The sequence below is a fragment of the Phascolarctos cinereus genome, unplaced genomic scaffold, assembly GCF_003287225.1.
Source record: "Phascolarctos cinereus isolate Bilbo 61053 unplaced genomic scaffold, phaCin_HiC Scaffold_1;HRSCAF=81, whole genome shotgun sequence".
NCBI classification, from domain to species: domain Eukaryota; kingdom Metazoa; phylum Chordata; class Mammalia; order Diprotodontia; family Phascolarctidae; genus Phascolarctos; species Phascolarctos cinereus.
In genome coordinates, this window is record NW_027555514.1 from 13,625,547 (window position 1) to 13,652,768 (window position 27,222).

Genomic DNA, 27,222 nt, shown 5'->3' on the forward strand with positions numbered 1-27,222 from the left:
CCTGCACACAGTAGGTGCTTAATAAATGCTGGTTGGATTGAGTGGGTTGTTTAGACATTCAAAATGCTGGAGGGGGTATCTTATTTTAATATGACACTATTACATAGAGAAGGTTTCAACTAATGATATGCATCACACCTGAGAATTGTCTGCATTCACATTAAAAGTATTTCTGCTGTTGAGCCAAACACAGCAGTTAGCCTCATTTATATGCAGTGGAGTGAATGCTATTTGTCCAAAGTCGAGCATGCCCTGGTCTCACCTGTCTGCAGGCCCTGGCCAAGGGAAGAAACAAATGGCTAGTCCCCCTTATTTATGGAGGTTAATCTTGGAATAGCCCTGAGGTCCAGTGGGGAAAGGTCTGGTTATGGAGTCAAGACCTGGGATTAAATCTGAGCCCTGCTGCTTAATTTCTGAGTGACCTCAGGGGGTCTGGTCACTCTCTTAGCCCCTCGGAGCCTCATAACTATGTTATTTCCCCACTCAGTTGACTCTCCATTTCCTCCAAGATCAAATCAAAAATTTGCCTGTTTGACATTTCAAGGTCTTTGTAAATCTGCTTCTTCCCCTTCCTTTCCAGTTCTCTTCCACATTACTCCCCTCTAGCTGTGATGGTACCTGATGTGGCTTCGTCTCCAGCCTCTACGTCTTTGCCCTTGCTGTCCCCCATACTTGGAATGCCCTCCCTCCTCACCTCTGCCCCTTAGAATCCCTGGCTTCCTTCTAGAGTTGGCTCAAACACCACCTTCTAAATGGGGCTCCTCTCTCCTGGCCACAGCTATATAGAATGTGTATAGATCTTGTATGCTGCTATTTCTGTCTTTAGAATGTTCAGACCCACATGGGCAGGGGCTGTTTCTGCCCTTTCCTGCATCCCCAATGCCTGGTGCTTAATAAATGTGTGTTAGTTAACTGACTACGCATGCTTCATATACTTGTAGGAAGTATTCAAAATATAGCAGTTATGCCCATTACTCTATGTGGCCCCAGGGGCTTTGCTTCTCAGACTCAGTTTCCTCATCTGAAAAATGAAGAGGGAGGACTTAATGGCCTCCAACATCTACTCTTGCTCAATCTACGACCTTCTGTTTGTATAATCCAGGACCTTGGAAGTTCATCGTATCCATTTCCCTGCCTTTAGATAACATGACCCCTTTTTAAAAGGATCCCAGACAACCTAGAATCCATCGCAGGCTTCCTGAGCTGGACATCTCGCAACCTTCAGTTATATCAGCATGAACTGCTGGGTTCTCACCTGAAGAATGTACAACCAAGCCAATGAGGCGATTGGCCTGCCGACAGGCTGGTCAGGGAGCCCGAGGTGAGGTGGGCACAGGAGCTTGGCCTGAGCACCTTCTTTCGTCTGGTTTCCCTCAGGTCTACTGTGATGTGGAGCCCAAGCGCCAGGCTCTCGCGGCAGCCAACATGGAGCTGGAGGCAGCTACGGAAAAGCTGGGGGCCATCCGGAGGAAGCTCAAGGTAAGTCTCACGTGGGAGGGAATGCCTGGCTCAGAAGCGCCCTGGAGAGTGAGGATAGCCTGCCAGCTCTGGCATCCCCCTTCAGACGGAGTCACACCAAAGCCCTACCTGAGACACCAGGTAACCCCCAGATGGAAATTGCAGAGCCTGGTTGGCTGTTATCCTAGAGAGGGGGCTTATGCCTTTGAACCTCCATGCCTCCTCTGGTTTTGCTGATTTTTAACAATTCATTTTAGTGACTCATTGGAGAACAAAACTGACTGCCTGTCTGTAGCATTTCATCTCTCACCACCATGTCTTTGCCTAGATGGTGCCCCATGTCTGGAATGTTCTCCTTCCCTTCCTTCCATACTTAGAAACTCAGGTTTTCTGCAAGGTTCAGTATTACATCACATTTACACAAAAGGAAGCTGAAAGGGATAGTGGGCGGTGCTCTCAGAGGCAGGTGAAGATACTTGGCATGGGAGGAATGGTTTTGAAGTATGGAAAGTCAAAGCAGAGTCAGTGGGCAGAGAAAGGCTGTCCCAGACCCCACCACAAAATGGAGGCTGCAGGAGAAACTCCCTCTTGGGACAGCGAGACTTTCATGGAAAGTCCAGGATGAGACAGCTGCAAGGGGGGTGGTCCAAAAGCAGAGTTGGGTGGGAATCTAAAAGGACAGAGACGTGCCTTCCAGGAGGATTGGGATGTAGCCACTGTTACTAAGGCACATCATGGTTTGTGACAAAAGTAAATTTGGACTCTGTGCCGTAGGAGCTGGGAGACAATCTCAGCCATCTTACAGCATCCTTTGAAAAGGCGATTGCTGAGAAGGTCCGGTGTCAAGACCAGGTGAACCAGACCAACAAGACCATTGGGCTGGCCAACAGACTTGTCAGGGAGCTCGAGGCAAGTTGACTTTTCCATCCAAAATGGGGACCAAAGCCTAAGGATTCCGTTTCTTTTTCCATGTTCCCTCTTCTTCCACACCCCCCTGTAACTAACTAACAAGAACAAGAAAAAGGAAAGGAAAGTATGACCCCTGATATGTCTCTCTTGGATCACAAACCGTAGTCCTATTTCTCTTTCTTTGCTCCCCAGAGGGGAAAATTTACCCTAAGTAATTGAGGGCATTAGTATCCGGCCATGGCCATACACTCTGACAGCCGGGGCAGTCTCCTGTTAATGAGCACAGGGACTGAATGATTCCCAAGGTCAGGGCAGCATCACCGTTTATCCACCCCTGTTATCCATGGTCAAACAGATGGAGACTGCCAGCTAAGGGTGTGTTATCTCCAGTGAATTTTCCATTTTGCAAAATTATGATTAAAAAAATAAAAATAAAGTGGGTTTTCCCTAAGATGGGAGGTGAACCTGAGGATGCTGTAGTTATTACAAAGATAACTGCCCTATCAAAAGAGGTTCAGCCAGCGTTCTTTCCCATGCATAGTTACTGCTGGAGTCAACCAAGCATGCCAAGGTGAGGCAGATCACTTGAATAGGTTGAATGTGATTTTTCCTGGATGGAAGCTCTGACTCCTTCCTAGTGGACCTATTAACGTTAGGGCTATATTTACCTGGAGGATGCTACATTTGTTCAGGTTATTTTTCCTGTTCCTTTCAAAGAACTAGGTTTTAACACCAAAATGTAAGTTAATTTGCCTGCTGTGTTTTTTGAAGACTTCTATTCTGGGATGACTCAGGATTAAAGTAGATGGCTGATTCTACTGTCCCATTATTTGATGACCAGAGATGGGTGATGTAAAGGGCAGGGGAGATGGGAGGCCACCAAAGGCATACTGAGGGCCAGAGCCCCATCTGAAGGCTGTGTTCAGTTCTGTTCCCCACCTTTTAGGGAGGGCATTGATAAGCTGGATGCTAAAAGGCCTCAGGACCACGCCACGCAATGATTGGTTAAAAAAAATTAGGGATACTTAGATTTGATAAGAAAACCTATAAGTAAGAAAATTGATCTCTTCAGGAATTTGAAAAGTTGCCTTGTAGAGAGGGACTAAGCTTATTCTGCTTGATGCCAGTGGGCACAATTAGAAGGGGTACTTTCAGACTCGGCGTAAGGAAAACAATAAACTTCCTAACAGTGTGCTGCAGTAGGCAGTGCCCTAGATTAGCAGACAGAGGCACTGGCCTATCTGTAATGCTAGAAACGCCACCATGTCTGACAGAGAAGTATTGATTTTGTGATAAATCTAGCTCCTTAATGGGATCAGCAGCTCCCTGCCCCCCCCCACTTTGCCTTCTGTCATCAGGGTGTTTAGGAAAATTCTCCCATTTAATCTAGGCCTTCCCTGGTCACAGCCTCCTTGTAACAAGGAAGGCGATAGGTCACATCATTTCCAAACCTGGCCAGGAGTTCCTCCTGGACCTTGTCCCACTTACATTTCTCAGGGTGAGTCGATAATAAACTCACCGCCTACTACTACAGGTCCACTTTCTGAAGAAGTGGGTCTCTGAGCAGATAGACCACTCTTGACCCAGTAGACCAAGCAAGTAGTCCTTCCAGGCTTGCATTCCTGGCTACCTGCAGGGAAGGAAAATGCATTTCCCTTGACTCATGGTGGAAGGTGAGCCCCTCTAATGTTGGTGCCTGTTGCCGAATGTGTTACTGAGAGAAAATGAGGCCCTTCGCCATCTCCAGGCCCATCCAGACTCTTCCAAGGGTTTTCCTTAGAGGTTTTCAGTGGGAAGGAAAGGGTGGGATGGCATGTGTGCTAAGGTGGAGGAGGTATTTAAAAGGATTGATTGAGAATGCCAAAGCTTTTCCTTTGAGGATAAATTCTTTCTGACTAGAGCAGGAGACAGTTAACTTCTGAAAAGCATCAAGACTGATGATTTTGTCTATATAGCATTGACCTGGAAGCTCAAACATTCAGACTAATAAATCAGGCAATTTATATTTAATCATTAACTAACTCCCAAGCTGAACAGCTGTTCAAAATTAGAAATGGGTCACCCCGGCCAGGATGACATTACGGGCAATCTATAATGCATTAGAATAAAATTATAGTGATTTTTAACTGTCTGGAAATTTATCGCACTTCATGTTGCAACTCCTAAACCCTTGTTAGCCAGAGTCACTGGTGATTTATGTGGCTTGGGTGGGATTGCAGAATTATCGGAGATGGAAATGGACCATCATTCTACGTTGAGTAAATCTTCAGAGTTAAAGCTGTTTTGGAGAATGAGGTGGGTGCCCTTTATTATTTACCATTCACCAACCAAAGACAACAGAGATGGTGAACGGACTAATGAGAGACCCGGCTGGCAAATTAATGGCTTCTTGCCTGCTAAGCTCCAGTCGGCGACTTAAGAAAGGGGCTGATGAATCCTGCAATGTCTGACATCCTTCAGTGGCAAATTATGTGTGAATTTGGTCCTGCAAAGAGAGGGGCTTCCCTTGAGAAAACTTCACACTTTGATTCTAACCCTGATTCCAGTGTATCCTGGGGGTGGTGATAATTCAACAGCCTAAATAGCGTGGAATTGGACAGTTTCACAAGCCCAAGTTGTTGTTAAATATTTTTGATGAGTTCATGGAAAATGACATCTTTGGGAAGATGAAAGCTAGAGGTGGATTAGACTTTCTAGCCCAGGCCTCCCATTTCACATATGGGTAAAGTGAGGCCTAGAGATGCTAAATGACTTGGCCAAGGTCACATAGTTAATAACTATACCAGTACCTCACCAGAGAAAAACGTTCCTTAGGTTTAAGTAGAATGTAAGCTCCCTGAGGACAGGGATTATCCCACTTCTGCATATGTATCCCTAGCACCTAATACATAGTATTTAGTGAGTGATGGATTGGCGCCAAGTTCAACAAGCTAGATTACCCCACCCCAACCTCCATCCAGGTATCATTGGCAAACCTCATGGTGATGGCCTAATCAGATGTTTTCAAGGTGAGATTCAGACCTGGGTCTTTCCAATTCTCAGTCCAATGGTCAATCTACTATCTTTGCTGCCTTGTAAAGCACAACAAAGATGGCTTAGTGGCCAGTTGCTTCGTATGGGGTGACATTAAATGCTCACTGAGAGCACCAGTCCCAGGAAGAGCAAAGGAAGTCTTAGGAGGGCAGTAGGGACATGAGCTCCATCTTTCTCTATCAGGTCATGGCTGTCGCCAACTGATGAGTTAGTGATGGCATCAGGAAAAGACCGTGAACCAACAGGCACCTGATGTTCTTCCCTAATAGCTCATAACATTAATAACAACGACAACAACAATTATTATTGTCATATAGAAACTGGGCCTGTGAGGTCATTGATATAGGGAACTCCCAGATAAGAAAATCCCCTCTACCAATGCAAATTGGTGCCTTCTTTATAACTTAGAGTCTTAGGGGGTCACCTGGGGCACTAGGAGGTGAGGTGACTTGGCCAGCGTCACATAGCAAGTATGGGACAGAGGTCAAACTTGAACCCAGGTCTTCTCGGCTCTGAGAGGCCAGTGTTGGGTTTTTTTTTTAATTAACTATGACACATTGCCTGTTATTACCATCATAATAGTTGTTATGGGTGATGCACTTGTACAATTATTTCTCAATCATTAAATCTGAAGGAATAGTGAGGTAACAACAAAGATCATTTCTGTCTCAATCAATCAATGAACATTTATTGAGCACCCACTGTGTACCAGATGCTGTACTAAATGTAGAAAGAGACAAAAGTCAGTCCCTGCCCTCAAGGAGCTTACAATCTAATGGAGGAGGCAGCATGCAAACAAATATATACAAAGCTATGGGCTAAGTCGTTTCAGTCATGTCCAACTCTTTGTGACCCCATTTGGAATTTTCTTGGCAAAGGTACTGGAATAGTTTGCCATTTCCTCTTCTAGCTCATTTTACAGGTGAGGAAACTGAGGCAAACAGTGTTAAGTGACTTGTCCAGGGTCACACAGCTAGTAAGCCAGCTGTATACAGTATAAATAGTAAGTATCTGTATTACAACATATACGCGTATTATATATGTATATATATATATGCTAACCCATATGTATAATGGGAAGTTCACTAACATACACAAACCCATATAAAATGTCACTTTAGTCCATTGAACATAAAGATAGGAATGAAATAATAATGATCACTGATGTTTTTATGTAATGCTTTTAAGATCTTCACCTACATTGGTTCATTTGAGCCCCACCCCCCACTTCCCATCCTGTCTACAAGTATCCTCACCCCCCTTTCACACCTGAGACAATGAAGGCTAGCAGAAGTGTGGCAGCTGGCCAGTCTCAGGGCTTCCTGGCTCCAAGCCCAGGCTCTGTTCCAGCCCCCAGACCACTAAGCTGCTTCTCCGGAGCTGGAGAGAGTATGCACTCACAGATCGTATCTCACAACATCAAAGAATCACAGAATTTGAGGAGCTGAAGGGGTCAGCTACTCTGACCTATAGATGAAAGGAATCCCCAAGTGATTAACAAAGGATTGTCCAGCCTTTGGTCACAGACCCCCAAGGAGGGGGAACTCACGCTTGGGGAGAGCTCTCATTGTTAGGATGCTTTTTTCCCCTGACCTTGAGCCTCAGTTTACCTCTTTGTAACTTCCACCAACTGCTCCTTATTCTGCCCTCTGGGGGCAAACAGAACAAATCTGTCCCCCTCTTCTGCAGGACAGCTCTTCAAATACTTGAAGGTAACTACCACGTGCCCTGAGTCGTCTTTTCCCCAGGCTAATGATGTGCAATTGCTCTAACTAATCCTGTATGGCATAGCTCAGGGCCTGGTTGCCCTGTTTTGGACAATCCCCAGTTTGTAAGTATCCTTCTTACACTGTGGTGCCCAGAACTGAACACAGCCTGGTGACGTCTGACCAGGGCAGAGGACAGCAGGATAATCACCCCTTTATTGCCCCAAGCTCTTCCCCTATGAATTCAGCCCAATATCTCACTGCTTGTTTTGACCACCACTTCATGCAGCTGACTCATACCAAGCCTGAATTTCCCTAAAACCTCCATAACTTTTGTAGAAGAAAAATTCCGTCTAGCTGTGTCTCTCCTCCTTTATACCTCCAGGTTGATTTTTTTGTACATTAATTCCCTAGTGAATTTATCTTATTAAGTTTATCCAGTGTTCTTGTGTGGCGAGATCCCTTGGGATCCTGCTTCTGTCCTCCACAGGGTTAACTCTCTCCCCAGTTTTTTGTCCTCAGCTGATTTGATGACCGTAGTATCATTTTATCCAAGTCACTGACAAAAATTACTCAACAGCGAAGGGCCCCGGGCAGAACCCTGGGGCACTCTTGTGTGTTTCTCCCTCCAAGTACCCTCCACTCTCCTTCAGAGATTTTCTCACCTAATTATACCTTCTTAATACACAATGTTGTTACCCACCCCTACCTTTACCTGTACTTTTTCTTTAACACGCTATGCCCATGTGGAGAACTATTTTAGTTATAGGTGTCATCTCATCAGCTCTCAGTGCTGCCTCAGAGGTCAGATTTGTCCCCTTGACTCAGGACTCCATCTTCCTCTTGCTTGTCACCCAAACGAAGCTTAGATCTGGAACGGGGCCTATGAGGACATCCAGTCCAGCTCATCATGCAGATGACAAAGCGGAGCCCTGAAAAGGGGAAGGGAATTGCCCACGGAATTGTCAGAGCTAGAATTTGAATTCAGGTCCCCTGACTCCAAGGCCAGCATGCTTGCCCCTACATTGCACTTTCTCAGCCCCTGGTGAAAGTCTCATAATCATTTGCCAAACACAAGGTGGTGGCGTGCTGGAGGAGAGGCCAGGGTACCTTTCCTGCAGCCTCGGTCAGAGCTCTGGATCCCTTTATGAACGGGAAAGCTATTGAGAGGAGAATGGTGGAAAATGAAAGGGAAGGGGGATTTTGGCCTCAGAAAGCCCAGTAAATGAGAGTCGATAACAAGAGAGAGCACTTTTCAGAGAAAGAAAGGGATGAAATACTATATAGGGTTGGCTGGTTAGAAGCGGGCCTGGGGAAGGGGGGATTCAGGCTCAGAATCTGATCGGCTTCTGTTCTGTCTCTCAGTCTGAGAAGATCCGCTGGGGTCAGTCCATTGCCTCCTTTGAGGCCCAAGAGAAGACGTTGTGTGGGGACGTGCTCCTGATGGCGGCCTTCGTGTCCTATGTCGGGTACTTCACAAAACGTTACCGGCGGGAGCTGGTTGAATGCAAGTGGATTCCTTTCCTGAAGTCACAACAGGTACCTTTGTTGTGGGGCCAAGCGGAGACTCTGAGTGGGAACTCTGATCCCGCCGAGGCTCTACTGTCTGCACTGGGCTGAGGATTTCTGAGGCCCTTTGTCCCAGACAGGGATGGGAGCCGCTCCCAGCAGGTGGTCTTGCATTGAGGTCCAAGGTTTCAAGAGGGGAAAAGTAATATGTAGAAATAAGTAGAGATATTATAATTGACTCATATTAATGCCTTAGAGTTGATAGAGTGCTTCCTCTCAAGGACCCTGCAAGGTTGGGACTATCGGCATTATTATTCCCATTTTACATTTGAGGAAACCGAGGCTCAGAACGGCAGATTTTGCGTGACTCTACGTGTATGATCAATATCGTGTGGCAGGGATGGCAGGAAGGAAGAGAATTGGGAGCTCAAAATTTTACAAAGTGAATGTTTAAAAAAATTAAACTAATTGGGAAATATTTAACAAAATAAATAAAATATAATTTTTTAAAAAAAGACTGGCTAAATGAGCTGCATGTGGCTCAAGGATTGTATGGGTCTGAGGGCAGGATATGTACAGGTTGCTGTATTCTAGGAGATCAGGTATCTGGCATTTGGAGCTAAAAGGGACTGCAGAGATAATGAAATCCAGCCCTTCATTCTATAGATGAAGAAATGGAATCCCAAAGGAGTGACCTGACTTGCCCAAAGTTCTAAGTGGCAGAGTGGGGATTCGAACACAAGCCCTTTGTGCCTTTTGCTAGACCAAGGTCCCAAATGCTTTCCTATTGTTCCACATAACTTCTCTAGAGATGCAGTTGTAAATGGCATGTTGCTGACTCTGGGGAATCAGGAGAGGCATAACTAGGGCAGGACAACTGGAGCTTTGACCCAGGGCACTAAAATTGATGGGGGAAGGGGGGTGGTATGTAAAGGTTCAGACTGCGTTCTTTAAGAAACAAAATTGTGATATGAAGTAATGAGGCTTCCTGCACAGTGGAGTTTGTCTTAGTCACTTTTATTATGTTCGCTTCATGAATCTCTGAGTTGACTCAGCATGGTTTGTGCTGCTTCTTTGGAGCACTGATAATGCACGTTACTGCAGCAGAATCAGAAATGTAAAGCCAGAAATGATCTCTTCACTTTTCTCTTTGATTCAATTTTCTTCAAACCCGTTCCCTGGGGCCCGTATCTTTTGTGGCCTCCCCCTCCTACCCGCTTCCATTTAGCGGACTCCCCGTTGGACTCCCTTCTCGTGTCCTCGGTCATTATCCAGACTCCCTCCACCGACCTTTTCTGCGTTCAGCGGCTTCTTCCAGCCAAAGTCTGTCCCACGTCACATTCTCTTTCTGTTGATGCACTTCTTCACTCCTGTGTTGGAGCAACTGTCTCTCACCTCCTCTGGCCTTACGGTCTTCCCTAACAAAACGAGGAGGGGGGACGACGATCAGATTTGTGGGTGACAAAATTTAGAAGGTATGGAGGACCACACTGGGATCTAGGACATTCTGAACAGGCTAGAACCTTGGGATGAAATATGAAGAAGATGAATGATGATAGAGAAAATGAATAAATGCTTATTGATTTATAGAAAAACTAAATTCTTCCACTTGGGGTCAATGATGGTGTCTACTAGATGAAACCTGGAACACGCTTGACACAACGGTCATCTACATGTTAGGAAGGTCGCTACATGGCTGAACATACATGAACATGTGCCTGCATGCATGTAATCTGGCCCCTCACACAGAATGCAAGAACAAGCGTAGCAGGAACAGCTGCAGAGACTCCCCGACTATCCCCTCAGCCTCAATGAAACCACACTTTAGTACTGCCACATTATATAATTTGTGTCAGAATCTTTATCACTCAAGAATGGCAGGTGATAGAGAATTGCTCTCTACACTTAAATTCAGCACCACAATGTTGGGAGACATGAAGGAAGCCCCCAGCATGTTAGGTTGGCTCTTTATGGTCAGTTAATTGGCAGACGTGGAAGGAGAACATAGGGTGGGCAGGCGGGGATGTCTTGCAGCTGGCATCCCTGAGATCGCAAAGCCAGTGAAATATCTGAATTTGAAAAAAATACATCTCTAACACCAAGATATTTCCACGTGATAAAATGTGTTGAATAATGTTATTAGCATCAGGCGAGACATGAAACAGAGAGATGGACGCTCACGGAAGGTGATTGCGGTTGTCATGGAAGAGTCCACCTCAAAACTCAAATGAAAGCAAGGTTCCCAATGGATGGTGAAGTCCTTCAGGTGCTCCCATCTGCAGCTGACATTGTGGTGCCAATTGCAGAAGCACCTCAGTGAGAGCCACAAGCCCTCAGGATATTAAAGCTTACTCATCCACACCGGACAAACCATGCTTGTTGATCAGAGTTGTAGATGTGCCCTGGAAAGATGGCGAGCCAGGCTCAGAATTGAGCAGGGAGAGGAAAGGAGGCTGGACTCCCTCTGGGGTGGGGGGAAGTGCTTTAGTGACCCCAGTCTTCTTCCTGAAACAGAGGCCTCTCTTTTATGCACCAATAATCTGATGCCGCTATAAGGCTAGCCTCCTGAGGAACTCCCCAGGGTCATTGGAGAGATGCATGGTAGGTGTAAATCAGCCCATATATGGCACCTCACCTGCAATGGGCTAGGAACAAAAACCATCCTAAGATGAAAGAAATGTATGGCCGAGTCATGAAATGCTTGGCCAACCTTAAAGTGCCACATAAATGTTAGCTCTTATTAACATGTACTTTAAGAAATGGCATAGGGGGAGGGGGTACATGCTTGATTTGAATCCAAACCTTTTTAAGCTCTTCCTCTGTCCCAGGCACTGCATGACATGCTAACGATGGATGCAAAGATGGGGGGGGGGGAATGATTCAGTTCCCACCCTAAAGGAGAGTCAAGTCTAAAATATAAAATGTTTAGATAGGTGACTTAAGTACAAGGTAGCGTATGCAGAGAACAAAAGAGAGAGATCTGCACAAAGCACTGTGGGAAAGGTACAGAGGAAGACAACATCTGGGAGAGGCCAGGAGGACTTCATGGAAGAGGAGGCACCTGAGGTGAGCTCAAAGGAAGGACTGGGAGAGGCAAAGGCAAGGAGAGTTTATTCCGAGCATCCTTGGCCCAGCGGGAGGTGATGAGGCGATGGAGATTCCGCGGCAAAGACAGTTCTCTAAATACCCAGTGGTTCTCAGGCTCATTCTTTCGACAAGCTGAGGTTCTCAGTCTGGCGCCCATACGATGAATGTTTTCCTTCCCAAAATGAAACATGTCCAGTCATGCTATGGAGAGGGAGAGCAAGGTTGCGCTCTCCATGGTTTTGAAGCTTCGTCTCTGGGTTCTCCCCCTTTGGCGTCCTTCTCTTTGTCATGGGCAACACGCTTGTCTGAAGACGGCTTTACGTGAAACGCCACCCATCACCCGCTGATTTCAATGACGCTTCACCATCTGGAGAACTAGGAAACCGTCTCATCGTTTTCAAGCCAGGTTGCCCATATTTTTCTGATGCTGGTAGGACATCACACCCTCTGACGTCGGAAGTTCGTGCTTACTTAAGCTTATTAGGCTTATGAGGAAAAAAAGCCACCTTTTAAAATTTGGAAATGATGAATTGATGTGTCCCCCCAGAACCCCGAGGTAGTGAGGTGAAGCTGCAGCCATGCATGTTGTCATGGGAAATGACTTAGTCCTAATTTAAAAACAAAGCCAGAAACCTTCCAGATGAATTCTTCCTTTCTATTTTGGTGAGTATTCTCGGATATCACTCCTATTAGGATACAAGCTCCCTGAGGACAGGGCAATCTCATTTCCTCCTTTTACCCCCAGCACATAACACAGTGCCGGGCACATGACGTCAGTAAATGTTTGTTGGCTGTCTTTCACATTTGTACATCACAGCAGCTTCTGGGGGTAGATTCGCCCTCCCCCACCACTGGGGACCTCCCTTCCCACCCACCTCTGTACCAAAGAAAAAACAGCTAAATCAAACCAATGGCTACAGGAACCACATCTGACAGTATATACTGTCCCTGTGGTCCCCTCCCATTTTACTAAGAGGAAGGAGAAGGGGGAAGGAAAGGGAATAAGCATTTATATGGAGCCTACTGTATACCAGGCACTAGGCTAAGCACTTTATAAATATTATCTCATCTGATCCTCACAACAGCCATGGGAGGTAGATACTGTCATTATCCTTGTTTTACGGTTGAGGAAACTGAGGCAAACAGCAGTTGAGTGACTGGCCTAGGATCATATGGCTCCTAAGTGTCTGAGACCAGATTTCAGCTCACTTCTTCCTAACTCCAGACTCGGGGCTCTGTGCACTGTGTCACCCCCAGCTGCTTCAGGGCAGCATATTCTACTGACTGTTCTATGGAACCAAGATGGGTCATTGCAATTACTCATCAACCAGCCAGCAAACATTTATTAAGCATCTGCTAGGGGAGCCAGGCACTGTGCTAAGCATTAGGACCACACAGAACATCTTTGGTTTCTTTCTGACGTCCATCTCATTTCCACGACCACGGTTATTGTGGTTGTGGTTGTCCTGGCTCGGCTTCCTCCGCTCTACATCAGTTTGTACATCTCTTCCCATATTTCTTGGAATTCCACGTACTCTTCCTTTCTTACGTCATGGCAATCTTCTGTTACATCCATATGCCACCATCCTTTTCCGTTCTCGTGCTCATCTACTTTCTTTTTGGTCGCTCTGTACCAGATGTGGAGATTCAGCAACAACGTTCATGAAACATTGCTACCATGAATGAGGGTGAAGACTTAAAGATGTTGATTTGGGAGGGGATATAAGGAAATGTGGATGATAAAAGCAGACTATGGCAATACATTTGTTTTTTGAAAGATGATGGCTTAGGTTAGTTAGAAATGGGGACCACTAAATTGTACATAAGAATCCCTGCAGGCTACATATTGACTTTGAAAGCCATATATTATTAACATTATCTGTGTTCTAGTGCATTTTTATTTATTTTGTCGAATATTTCTCAGGTCTATTTTCATCTAATTTAAGAGTGTTGCTGCCCCAGTGGGTCATATATATGACACCTCTAACTGAGGATATTTGAGTTTTGCCCTTAAATGGAGATAATAGACATTTTTTTTCTATACATGAGTTCAATTTCACTTTAATGCTCAAAGCAAGTGTGTCAGCCAAATGGGAGAAGGAGTTTCCCCTTCCAGGTAACACTTCCAGAGAGGAAGCTCCAAATCCTTCACTTCTACCACTGGGTCCATCTCATCTGTCCATGTGGAATCATTGTGACCCTCATCACTTCTGATTTCCTGCCTGGTGGTTATGAACCTGATTGAAAACATTCTCAATGGCCCCAGAGACTGTTTCATACAATTTTGAGTCTGGAGGATTCTACACACATGAAAAGAATCCTCACTAGACTGGACCATGTGGCAGCCCCCTCTATGTTTCCTCTATTTCTCTTCCCCATGCCCTACTCTTGTCTGTCTGCTTGAAGAGAAGTAAGCCAGTATCACAACATCTCTGTTGGAAAGGTCCTCAAAGAAACTCCAGTCTAACCTGTATCTGAGCAAGGATCCCTCTACAATATCCTCAACCAGTGGCCATCTAAGCTTTGTCTGAACACTTCCAGTGAGGGGAGCTCACTACTCCATGAGGCAGCATACATTGTGGATAGCTCTCACTGTTCAGAAGTCTTTCTTTACAACCAGCCTAAACCTTCCACTTTGAAAGATACTATGTCATCTGGGGCTGAGCAAAGCCAGGTAAATCCCTCTTCTCACAGCCCCAGACACTTACTAGCCATGGGGCCCTGGGCAATCACTTAAACTCTCTGTCTCAGTTTCTCTATATTAAAATGGGGATAATAATAATACTTGTAACCTAGGATTGTTGTGAAGGAAAAAAGGACATAATGTTTGTAAAGGGCTTTTCAAATCTTAAAGCATTATATAAATGCTAGCTGTCCTTTGGTTATATGCACACATACATACTTTGGGCCTCAGTTTCCCCATTTACCAAATGAGGGGTTGGACTAGATGGCCTCTGAGGTCTCTTCCATCCCTAAGTCTATGGCTGTGATGAATTCAAACAATGCACAAGGATGATGGTGGTGGTGGTGGTGGTGGTGACGGTGATGCTGCTGCTGCTGCTGGTGATGATGGTGGTGGTGGTGGTGGTGGTGGTAATGATAACAGTGATAGTAATGATGCTGCTGCTGCTGCTGGTGGTGACCCAGTACCACATAAGAAGCAGCTGTTATCCCAGGCCACATCATCCAGTTGTGGTAACTGCTGACATAGGTCTGGGGTAAGAGCCTATTGGACTCACACTGGACTTCTGGATCGGTTGGAATCACAATTTGGAATTTTTGAATTTGAAGCATGTAGCACCCCTTGGCTTGGGCAGAGAACAGGGGGTGGGGAGTGCGACGTGGAGCCCCTATATACTAGTACAAGGCTACTGCCAAGGAGGTCACTACATAGTAAGCAAGAAGGGAGAAGAGATGGGGACAGGGAAGGGATCAAACCAGCCTGGCCTCTGGTAGCTTCTAATTTTAACAGACCACTCTTGCTGCCAAATGCTAAGCTCTGTTGTTTCCATACTGCTGGAGTGCAAGTACTGGTTGTATCCCATAATGTTATGCCCCCAGGCAAAGGCCTGATTGCCTTATCCTAGTTAGAATTCCATTGTGCTCAGTGGTCCACTGGATGAACAGACTTTCCTTCCCCTATGGTAATGCTCTCTTGGCTTGGGTTTCTTGGCTCGTTGCAGCAATAAGCCTTGTCTTCTAATGCTACAACCTGGACAACTCATTACAAGTTACTCTGCTTTTCAAGGTTCCCATCCCCATAACAGCGGGCCTGGACCCAATCACCACGTTCACTGACGATGTCACCGTGGCTGCCTGGAACAATGAGGGGCTGCCCAGTGATCGGACGTCCACTGAAAATGCCACCATCCTCACTCATGCCGAACGCTGGCCCCTGATGATCGATCCACAGCAGCAGGGGATTAAATGGATCAAGAATAAATATGGGGCTGACCTTAGAATCCTCCATCTGGGCCAGAAAGGGTATGTGAACTTGGAAACCCACACTGCCTGCATTTGTGCCTTGAGGGGGGCTCCCCCTTCCTTCTAGAGACTCGCTATTTGTTAGAGCCAATGGAAGCTTTGAAATAGAGCAGCATCCCATGTATTAATGAGCCTTCTTTTGGCAATGTGGACAAAGAGCTGGGCTTGGAGTTCAAGACCTGCTTCTGACACGTGCTGGCTGTGTGACCCTGGACAAGTCACAACCTCACAGAGCTCTAGGCAGCCCTGTGTGTGTATGTATGTGTATATGTATACATGTATGTATGAATATATGCTCATGCAGGCACATGTATATATAAAAATGTACATACGTGTATCTAATAGATTTATTCTATCCATTATATACATTCCACATAGTTCAGTAAGATATGCTTTTCCAATACTTTCATGGACCTAGGATAGCATCCATTCAACAATTTAATAAGCCAACAAGCTGCAGCCATCACCTGACCTGCAAGGGTGGAGGGAGTTCATTCCATCGGTGAAGTCCCAGGTGAGCCTTGTCCTCGTGTGCTTGGAAAGGTAGTTTATGTAGAGCTTGTCACTTTCAGTCCCCTGACAGTGAAGTAAGGTTGATGTTGGAGCAAAGACTGCACAGGTGTTCTCAGACCCAGGCCAGGAAGGTGCAGCATGGTGGTCCTTCTTCAGATCAATACTAGACTTGTGCATTTTACATTGGAGCCAAGTGGCATGCATGTTTTGGTCTAGTCCTATGATTTGGGGGTGTAGAGAACTCCCGGTAAGGAAAGTCGCTCCACTGATGCAGGTGAGCTCCTGTGCTACCTTTTCGAGTTCCCTATAGCATTGAGAGGTTAAGTGATTTATCCAAGGTCACTTAGCCACTATGTGTCACAGATGGGGCTAGGACCAGGTCTTCTTACACTGAGGCCAGCCTTCTTTCTGCTATGGCACACTGTCTCTCCTGCACCAGACATCAAGATCTTGTCTGCAGGATGGCCCGATTCTGACCCTGAGGTAGCCCTGGGCTCCCAGCAGAGCACATGCTCTGGCAGGTCCTGCCGTGCTGGATAAGGATAGAGAGAAGGACTGGCCCTGGAGCGGGCACTCTCAGAATAGCAGAGTCCCAGAGATGTGCCTCTGAACCCAAGGCTTCCTGCCTTGGAGGCTGGCTCTCTGTATAAGCAGGAAGGGCTTCCAATGGTCCTGGTGATCATCCTGGCCCAAGCTAAATGGAAGTGGTGCAGAATCCAAAGCTACCAATAAACATTTTGTTTAAAGAACCAGCTTGTGGGATCCCCAAGCTTGAAGGAGCCTTTGATGCCTCCCACCTATCTGATCTTGTCATGTAGTATTCAGGCCCCCGCAGGACCCAGGCAAAGGGCTCTTCTAGCCTATCTTTCTTAATTTAATTTCTCCTTTTGATAAATTTTTTTATTGATATATTGACTCCTTTGCTCCATTAAGATGTATCTTAATTTAAATTATCTCCTAAACAAAATTCAAGGTCCATCCCAGCTAAGTTCAGAGCCAACTTCAGATTGATACCCTTTTCTGTCTTAGCAGTTCTTGGGGATGATCTGCTAAGAAGGAGCAAGGTTTCCACCTGGGCAGTGGTGAGAAGGGGCCCTTTGGCACATGGCAAGTGCCTGAAACGCTGATGTCACCACAGCCCTGTCTCTATAATGAGCACCAGTGGATTTCTGAAAACACTTAGCTCTAGTGCCAGAGTCTGTCTACATTAGCCGTTTATAAATGGAGTCTGCCTTGAGTGTTTCCAATAATGTTTGCCTAAATTCTTAGCATGAAGAATGAAACACACGTTTGGCTATGGTCAGTGTGAGGATTTGTTTTGCTTGATTATGAAAAAATTTGTTATGAAGATTTTCTTCTCTCTTTCCCTCCCTTTAGGTGGAGAGAGAGGGAGAAGAAATAAATGCTTGTTCATTGGAAAAATAAAATTTCATTAAAAATTATAAGGCCAACATGGACAATTTTGTATCCCCCACTGTAGTGTGATGCCACATTGGGTCTACCAGGGCCAAGCAAGTTTAAAGGGCTTCAAATGGGGGCCTGGCAATAGAGCAGTGGCCTAGCTCAGTGCAGAGAGATGTAGCCCCAGCTTGGCCACAGGAAGTAACCACTCTTGACAGTCTACCAAATGTTAGAGCAATGGCAGTCTGTCTGAGTAGAGGGCATATCTGTACCCGTAGCAAGATCTCTTAAAATTAAAGTATAGCTTTTTCTCAGTTTGTTATAGATGTTAACACATTATAAATGCCTCTCCTTTAATGCAGGATGGATTGTAGATCAAGTTTTTCATTTATTTTGAAGTATAAGCCCTCCCAGTCCATAGTTGCAATTCTTTCTGAATCCTCAGGTTTTTGAATGCCATTGAAAATGCTTTGGCTTTTGGAGATGTGACGCTCATCGAAAACCTGGATGAAACGATTGATCCAGTCCTGGATCCACTGCTGGGGAGGAACACAGTTAAACGAGGGAAGTGAGTATCCTTGTATTCCTCCAATATTCTAGATTTGAGTCCACTTGTCTGCATCTGAGTCTTACACAACCATTTGAGTTTTACACTGGGATTTCAATTTCATGACACCAACAATCCCCAAAGCCATGCCATGACTGGCCCAGAGACCAAAACAGCTTCAAGCTCTGCTCTGCATTTGAAATGCTGGAAGAGGTGAAAATGTAGGAAGTCCAAATTATTTTAAAGATATTTTAGGGGGCGATTCTGGGACACTCTACCAGAATTCTGACTGAGAAGTCAGATGTCTAGATAGCCCCATTCCTTGGTTCATGTAAGGAGTCCCTTGGGGAAAGGGAAAGACCTCAAGCTAGAGGGAATGGTTTCCCATAGGGCCATTCTACTCTCATGCCCGAGGGCTCACATGAGCACCACGCGTTCCCTCGAGCATTCTCCCCAGTGGACCAGTGGGGATGGACATTCTAGGTCTTGTATCAAGGAAAGCCTAAATGTGGAGCTGGCAGGAACTTCTGAATTTATCTGGCCTTCTGGGGCCAAGAGAGATCATGGATTTAGAGGTGGAAGAACCTTCAGGGTTATCTGGCCCAACTCCTCCATTTTACAGAGGAGAGAATCAAGGCTCAGAGACACAGGTCCCACAGATATTAGTAAGTGGGAGGACGTGCCCAAGATTGCAGTCAGCAACAACTGCAATATTTGAACTCGGGTCCTTTGACTCCAACTCTTATATTCACTTTCCCCCGTTTGTCTCCTTCTTACCTTGCAGCCAGAAAATCAGTATTACTTGAAACATATAGGAGATGGGGCTCATTATTATACTCCCTTCCCTTTCCCTCATTTGCCCTTGTTTCCCCATCTCTTCCTCCTTTTCTCTCACCCTACGTGTATTTGGACACACACACACACACACACACACACACACACACACGTATCTATCTCCTTTAGAGGTCTCTTAAAATATCCCGTCAACCTCATTGGAAACAAACTGACTTAAGCATGGCTCCATTAGTTGGTTTACACAAGAGTAACCACTTCTGTCTTAAGGATCCTGTAACTGATTAGTAAATTATTTATTGTGAAAGGTACACGATGCATAAAGTCAATCTGTTTGCAGTGACTGACAAGCTATAATTGTTTAATAAACCAGCATGCACTCAGACATAAATTTAGAATAGCTTAATAAGCCATTTGACAAATCCTGCATCCCTTAACCTAAAGTCAACAGAATTGCAAGCACTGCTGATGTATTAAGAATATATTGTTGCAGTATGCAGTAACCGATGAAGGGTTTGCTTTTGAGGGGAGGCTCTGATGGACCCTACCAAAGATGGGGAACAGTGGCATCCACTCACTCCTTAGCTCATATTCTTTGACTTCAGCCTCAAGATCGCAACTGGAGGAGGGGGACCTCAGATTCTTCTCTTTTTCTCTGATTTCTTTGGGTTTTGGCCAGATGGAGGCTCCCAGGAGAATGGGTAATTGGGACAGAAAGAGCTAAGATTATTTTAAGATCTTTACAAAGATCAGCAGGGGCAGCCGCATGAGGACACCATGAGAAGAGAAGAGACACAGGTTCTCAGTGGTCTGGGAAGAGTGAGTTGCCTTGGACATGTGTGTTCTTCCTATAAGAGTCTAAGTCTTCCCTTAGCTTCTGTGTGTATTTGTAGAAGAGTGTGCCCCAGGTTTGAGATAGGAATGTTTGATAGCTACAGTTCTAACTATGCTGTCTTAGCCAATAGATAAATAAAGAGAGATAGGGCATGTCCTAAGCGCATATTCTGTGCCAGGCACTGTGCTAAGTGCTGGGAATGCAAATACAAGCAAAAAAGAAAGATAGTTCCTGCCCTGAAGAAGCTTACATTCTAATTGGAAAAGACAACAAATACTAGGGACCTGAAAATAGAGGAGGAATACTTTGCACAGGGGCCAAGTCAAGAAGTATCCCAACGAGTCGTAGGCTGGGCTGGCGTTGGACTAAGAATCGCTGGTGTAGGGACTTCCTCAAATGGAAATTCTGGAAAAGGACTCACCAGTTAGAAGAGGAGACCATGGGGTGAAGATATTGTCAGCATGAGAAGTCCGCCAGGGCAGACATCGAGAAGTACTCTGGGGAGTCATAGTTTCGTTTAGGGTTAGTGTTAGAGTCAGAGGCATAAATGCCTTTGTTTTGTACTAATTGTGTCTACTGGCTAATCATGAAAGATAAGCTCACTGATGGGGGCCCATCAGCAAGAGTTATAGGCATGTGGACTCACAGGTATGTTGAAACTTGAGAGAAGTTCTACCCCTGGGGATCCAATACGTAAGCCTAGGAGTGTAAGGTTGGGAAGGTAGCCCAAATGGTGCAATATGTAGTCCAATCTCCTCATTTTACAGATGAGAAAGCTAAGATTCAGAGAAGAGAAATTATTTGCTCAAGGTCATGTAGGTAGTAAATGACAGAGGTGAAATGTGAACTCTGAGTCTGTGACTTTGAATCTAGCACTCTAGGCACTGGAGAAAGTGTGTGCAAAGGCACATAGGTAGGAGATAGGTGTATTTGGTAACCATTCAGGAGGAAAAGCAAGCAAATGAACATTCCCCCCTCTACATGTTAATTCCCCCAATCGAGTGTAAACTCTTTGAGGGTGGGAATTATTCCTCTTCTATTATGGTCTCAAGATCCTAGCAGAGAGTAGGCATTTAATAAAGCCTTTTTGATTATGACACACTCTGCTTCTTCTCTCAGACCTTAGCTGAGCAGAAGGTTGTCTGTCCACTTCTCCTATGGGGTTGTAAATCTAACAATTGTTATTCTTTGTGTCTCCCACTCAGGGACTTGCAGCTGATGTTCCAAAGTCAGTGGGGCTGTGCCCGGATGGAGCTTTGTTTTCCCTTGTTTTTCTCCTTTTTAAGTTTTGGTTACTGGTGGTTGTTTTTGTGAAAGCTGACATTGGTTTTTTTCTTCCTAATAACACAAGTCAGGAAAGATAGATACAGGCATAGTCCAAAAGTTAAAGTTCATGAATAATTGGAATGTTGTAGAGTATGGAGTAATGAATACTAATTACTCCTTTCATGTCTGACAGCTCCCCAAGGACCAATCCATCAGCCCAGACTTTCATTTGGTTCTGGTAATGGTTTCATCAATAGTACATTAATTCTGTATTTGAAAAGATATACAGTGGGACCTGACCCACACAGTAGATACCACTGTCATAAAGCAGCTACAGTCCAACAACAACAGGGTAATTACAAATAATTAAATCCACCGAGCTTCAGACAATCCTAATTCTAAGTAAAATATATTTTATGATGTCAATCGACAGAAAACATGGCGGGGAAGATTTATCAACATGTCCTCTTTCCAAAGCAAATTTGCTGGATTTCACACGTGAGGACTTGAAGAAGTTACTTCACAGAACAAAATGTTCTATTTCTTCACTCAGTCCAAGAGTCCCATTTGACAAGACAAGACTGTGTTAGGTGCTTTCTTCATGGAAGGCGCTTGGGTTTCAAAAATAAATCAGCCCTGCCCTCGAGGATCTTACATTCTTCTGGAGAGTGTGAAGTAGCAAGAGACATGCAATATGTTAAGTAGATATAGAAGAATTTAATGAGGCAGAAGTAGCCAAGCAAATTTTGGAAACTGGGAGGAGGTGGCTTAGCAGTCGAGCCGTGAATGAAATCAAGGATCCAGAGACTCTGAGAAGAGAGAGAGTGTTCTAGGTAGGCATAGCTGTTCTAGACATGCCTGTACAAAGGCTGGAAATGAGATACTGACTCCAGGGAAAAGCAAGTGTGAAAGGGAATGATGTAATATCAGTCTAGAACAGTAGGCTGCAGCCAAATGCCAAGCTGAGAGTTTGCAGAAGGGAAGAAGTATTTATGTAGCGCCTACTATGTACCAGACATCATGTTAAGCTCTGTACCTGTATTATCTCATTGGATTATTTTCATTTCTGTAATTCTTTCTACTATCTCATCCCTTAACCCCTAACACTTAATCAGGCCATTCTGATATTTCAGTTGAACCTGTTGTACTTTTTTCCAGAATCCCTGGGAAACCAGTTTAAACTTGAATTTGGGCAGTGAATATTTGGAATTTCTTAGGTTTGAAAAGCTAATTTTCCCCTTTTGTTTAATGTACCTTTTAATGAGCTCATTAAAATAGCATGTGCTTAAAATGAATCACTAACCTCACTAATGGAAACAGTCATTTTTGATCACCATCATCTACATTTTCTTTTTTGTGGAAATATGTTCAAGGCCATCTATACCCTGTGAGTAGCAAGCTTTTTTTTTTTTTTAAATTCCTGTTCAGTGGATAGGTTTTACGGAAGGTCAGTTCAGTTCAATACAACAAGCAGTTATTAAGCACCTCCTGGGGCCAGGCACTGTGCTAGATACAAAGACAAAAGTCACACAGTCCCTGCCCTAGAAAAGCTTACATTCTATTGGGGGGAAACAACAAGGACATAGATAATTAAATTTAGAATGTATACAAAGTAATTTCTTGGGTAACCGACTCTAATTGTCCTGGGTCTGGTTAAAACTTCATAAGTTATGATATCTGATAATAATATCTAATTTAATCCTCACAACAATACTGGGAGGTAGGTGCTATTGTTATCCTCATTTTACAGATGAGGAAACTGAGGCGGCAGCAGTGAAATGACTTGCCCAGGGTCAAACAAGGAGGTCAAACAAAGATGGCTGTCTTCTCATAGACACATCTGGTTTCTGTGAATGTATCTCAGAGTAAACACAGATGGTCTGTGGGTAAAACTGGAATAGGTCATTCGAAGCTCATCATAGCACAAGGAAGGAGACTCATGTGCAACCCTTGCATGATTAAGTGTCAGTGTTTTCACTCTGGAGCTTCTGATCTCTTTTTTCAGAGAACCATTTAGTCTTAAATAGATGAATTTCAAGGTATAAAATGGCCTGCCTTTTCGTTCACTCCCTCTAAGTTGTCATTAGGAGTCTTCGTCCCTATCCAGGGACGAGTCCTTTTATAACAACAACCACCATGACCATTACCAACACATAGTTCATACTCTTCAGATTCTCCGTTTTTTGTTTTGTGTTAAAAGCCTTTCAATCTAGGGGCAGCTAGCTGGCACAGTGGACAGAGCACCAGCCCTGAAGTCAGGAGGACCTGAGTTCAAATGCGACCTCAGACACATAACACTAGCTGTGTGACCCTGGGCAAGTCACTTAACCCCAATTGCCTAAAAAAAAAAAAGTCTTTCCATTTTTCTTTGTGTTTGTCCTTTGTAGAACTCCATTCCATTGTCATTCCATCTCTACCTCACTCCCAGGGGTCCCCTTTTCTCCACTCAAACAATTAGGACCCCAGGGCCTTGGTGCATCTTGCTTGGACTGTTGCCAGGGCCTCCCGGTTGGTCTCTGCCTCCATTCCTTTCTCTCCACAGTCACCAGTGATTTTCCTAAAGCGTGGGTGTGACCGTGTCATGTCCTCCATTCTGTAAACTCCTTGCTTCGGCATTTGAAGTTCTACATGACCCAACCCAACGTACCTTTCTGGCATTACTGTTCCTTATTCTCCTTCCAGCCATTCTGGCCCCCCTTACTTATGTCACACATAACACGACGTCTCCCTTTGCCTCACAACAACCTGGGAGGTGGCTATTATTATTGTCCCCATTTTATTTTTTTTTTTCATTTGAAGCCAGTGTGTTTCTTTTTTTTTAAATTTTATTAATTTATTTTGATTTATCAACAATCACTTCCATATGCTTTTGAGTTGAAAATTTTTCTCCCCCTTCCTCCCCCCCACCCTCCCCAAGACGGTGCATAATCTGACATAGGCTTTACATTTAAGTACCCATTAAACATATTTTCACATTAGTGAAGTTGTAAGTAAAAATTAAAACCAATAGGAGGAACCATCAGAAAGAGGAAACAAAACTCAACAGAAGGTAAAAACAAGTGATAGTGATTCAACTTCCATAGTTCTTTCTTTGGATGTGGACAGCATTTTCCATCCCAATGCCTCTGGAGATGTCTTAGATCCCCTTGTATTGCTGGGAAGGGTTCAGTTTATCAATATAAGTCATTGCATGGCTGTTATTGTGTACAAAGTCCTCTTGGTTCTGCTCACTTCACTCAGCATCAGACCATGTAAGTCTTTCCAGGTTTTTCTGAAGTCAGCCTGTTCATCATTTCTTATAGCACAATAGTATTCCATTACATTTATGTACCACAACTTGCTCAGCCATTCCCCAATTGATGGGCATCCTCTCAATTTCCAATTCTTGGCCACCACAAAAAGAGCTGCTATAAGTCTTTTTGCACATGTGGGTTCTTTTCCCATTTGTAGGATCTCTTTAGGATACAGCCCTAGAAGTGCTATTGCTGGGTCAAAGGGTATGCACATTTTTATAGCCCTTTGGGCATAGTTCCCAATTGCTCTCCAGAATGGTTGGATCTGTTCACAACTCCACCAACAATGCATTAGGGTTCCAATTTTCCCACATCTTCTCCAACATTTATCATTTTCCTGTTTTGTCATGTTGGCCAATCTCATAGGTGTGATATTGTCCCCATTTTAAAGATGAGGAAACTGAAGCAAACAGAAGTTAAATAACTTGCCCAGGATCACACAGCTAGTAAGTGTCTGAGGCTGGATTTGAACTGAGGTCTCCCTGACTCCAGTGCCAATGTTTTATCCATTAGTCCATCTACATGTTTCTCCATAGGTCTGACAGCACTGATTTACATTGTTTTTAATTATCTTGTGGGGAGTTATCTTTTGATAGAGTTTTTTAAAAGCCCCTGACAAAGTAAAACACCCACACCCACATGTCCAGTAAATATGATGTGAGCCAGGAAGCCTATGAGTCTCTAACCCAAGAGCTCTCACCTGACAATCAGAAGACTTGAGTTTGAATCCTAGCTCCAAACCTTACTGTGCATGTGACACTTGGCAAGTTGCTTCGTCATCTATAAAATGGGAATAATTGTAGTTGGACTTTCACAAGTTTGTTTGGAGGGAGGGGCTGCTCCATAAGGCACAAAATGGCAGAACCAGTGGTTTTCATCCTTGTTTTACTGCTGAATATCTCTACCCTAAAAGGAAAATGATCGCTCGAGACGTTAACTTGTTTTTTTAAGCTTTGGCTTTGTTTTCTATACAAAAGCACCTGGGGAACACAGATGGTGCGTGTGCATGTGTGCGTGTATGCGTGTGTGCATGTGTGTGTGTGTGTGTCTGTGTGTGTGTTTCCCTTCCCCTACTGGAGGGCCCTCTCTGCCATGACGAGGAACACATTGGTTCTTACCTGTTTGGAACAGCAAGACAGTGGGCTCCTTTCTATTCAGGAAATATTTCCTGCCCCCGAGTACCCCGCCGGCTGGGTCGTTTTCTGCCAAAACCTTTCTTCCCGAGTTGGGCTTGACCAAGGCCACTCCTGCTGAGGTTGCTAAGTAACCATCCCTCGCCTCTGTTTCCCTTGTCCACATCCATTCTGTTGCCCTCCCTCCCCAGCGGCTGGAGGTCACTAGTCCAATGGAGACCCCTTTAATTTGGAGCAGCAGGGTTGGCCGTAAGGCTTTTAGAGGTCCATTGAAAAGTTTCTTGTGTGAGTTTTGTGTGTGAGAGCATGTGTGTTTGGGAGGGGAGGTAGCTCCCACCCCTGCTGGGTGAGTTTTATTGAATTTTCTAGGAAGCCCCCTCCTGCCTTTTACCTATATAGAGATGCATTGAAAAGCATTGGCAGACTGTGTGGGCCATGTTTTCCATCAGGGAATCGTATAAAGGTCATCTGGTATTCTTTTCAGAGATGTGGAAACTGAGGTCCAGAGACGATATGGCTCACCTAGGGTTACACAGGGATTATCTGAGACAGGATTCAGACCCACGTCTTCTGGACCTCAAGCCCAAAGCTGTATCCACTGCACCACACTGCCCTTTTCTGCTGAGTTTCACTGGCTTCAGATCATTGGGTTTAGAGCTGAAAGACACCCTAGAGACCATTAGGCCCAGCCGCCTCATTTTACTGAGGGAGAAACTTTAGTCTCCAAAGGTCAAGTGGCTCACCTAGGGCCTCACAGCTACTTAGTGTCTATGATGGGACTCGAACCCACATCTTCCTGCCTCAAAGTCCAAAGCCTTCTCTGCTATAGTCGTTGAATCCCAACCTCTCCAGCTCCAGAGGGGCTCTGTCCCCTTCTCTGATCATTGGAGAGATAGACGAGGGCTGTTTTCTATGGATGGGAAGCTGAGGTGAGTCACTTTAACCCTCTGGGCCTCAGTTTCCTCATCTGTAAAAAAAAACCGGAGAGGTTGGAAAGTAGTCATGAAGACCTCCAGCCTCTTCATGAAGACTCCAACCATGCAGAGCCGGCTGCCTCTCTAAGACAGCTCATGCCATGCTGGGATCATTTTCCTTGCTGGGAAGTTTTTTCTTACAGTAAGCTACAGTGTGATATGAAACCTATGGAATCGTGGGCTTTGCTAACAGAATCCTGGTGTCTAAGACCAGGGAGGTGACGGTCCTGGTGTTCTGGGCCCTGATCCGACCCCAGCTGGAGCCTAACGTTCCATTCCAGGGCGGCCACGTTTTAGAATGAACAAGAGAAAGTAGAGGGCAGCCACTGGGGAAGGAACTCAGCTTACGGCCATATGACACTTGACCGAAGGAGGCAGAGAAGACTGTCGAGGATCCCGGAGCCATCCTCAAATGTTTGAGGGGCTGTTCTGCAGGCACAAGAGGGCAGGTCTGAGAAGCAGCTGGGGTGCAAAGAGGGAAAGTGAGGCAGGCTATCAGGACAAACTTCCCAGTGATGAGAGAGGCATTCAAGCAGAAGGTCTGCCCTCACTGAAAGTCTTTCCTCCAAAGCTTAACGACCACTGGGTACGCTGTAGGGAGGACTTTGGTCCAGCTTCAGGCGAGCGCAGTATTGGTGCTTTGAGATCCCTGGGAGCTGAGAGGTTCTGCTACTGTCTACATCTGCCTTTACACTTCCCACCCATCGTTTCTCACTCTGCCCTCTGGGGCCAAGCAGGCCAGCCCTTCATTTAAGCTAATAAATAAGAAGAATCTTTTCTTC

General features: G+C 45.0%; 1 protein-coding gene across 1 annotated transcript in view; it reads left to right on the plus strand.

Annotated features, from left to right (window-relative positions):
• Positions 1-27,222, plus strand: part of DNAH11 (dynein axonemal heavy chain 11) — a 320,191-nt gene that overhangs the window by 247,997 nt on the left and 44,972 nt on the right. The window contains exons 61-65 of the mRNA XM_078150757.1: positions 1,378-1,479; positions 2,233-2,367; positions 8,472-8,645; positions 15,451-15,686; positions 18,046-18,168. Of these exons, the coding sequence (XP_078006883.1) occupies positions 1,378-1,479; positions 2,233-2,367; positions 8,472-8,645; positions 15,451-15,686; positions 18,046-18,168 (770 nt within the window). The remainder of the gene's footprint in view (positions 1-1,377; positions 1,480-2,232; positions 2,368-8,471; positions 8,646-15,450; positions 15,687-18,045; positions 18,169-27,222) is intronic.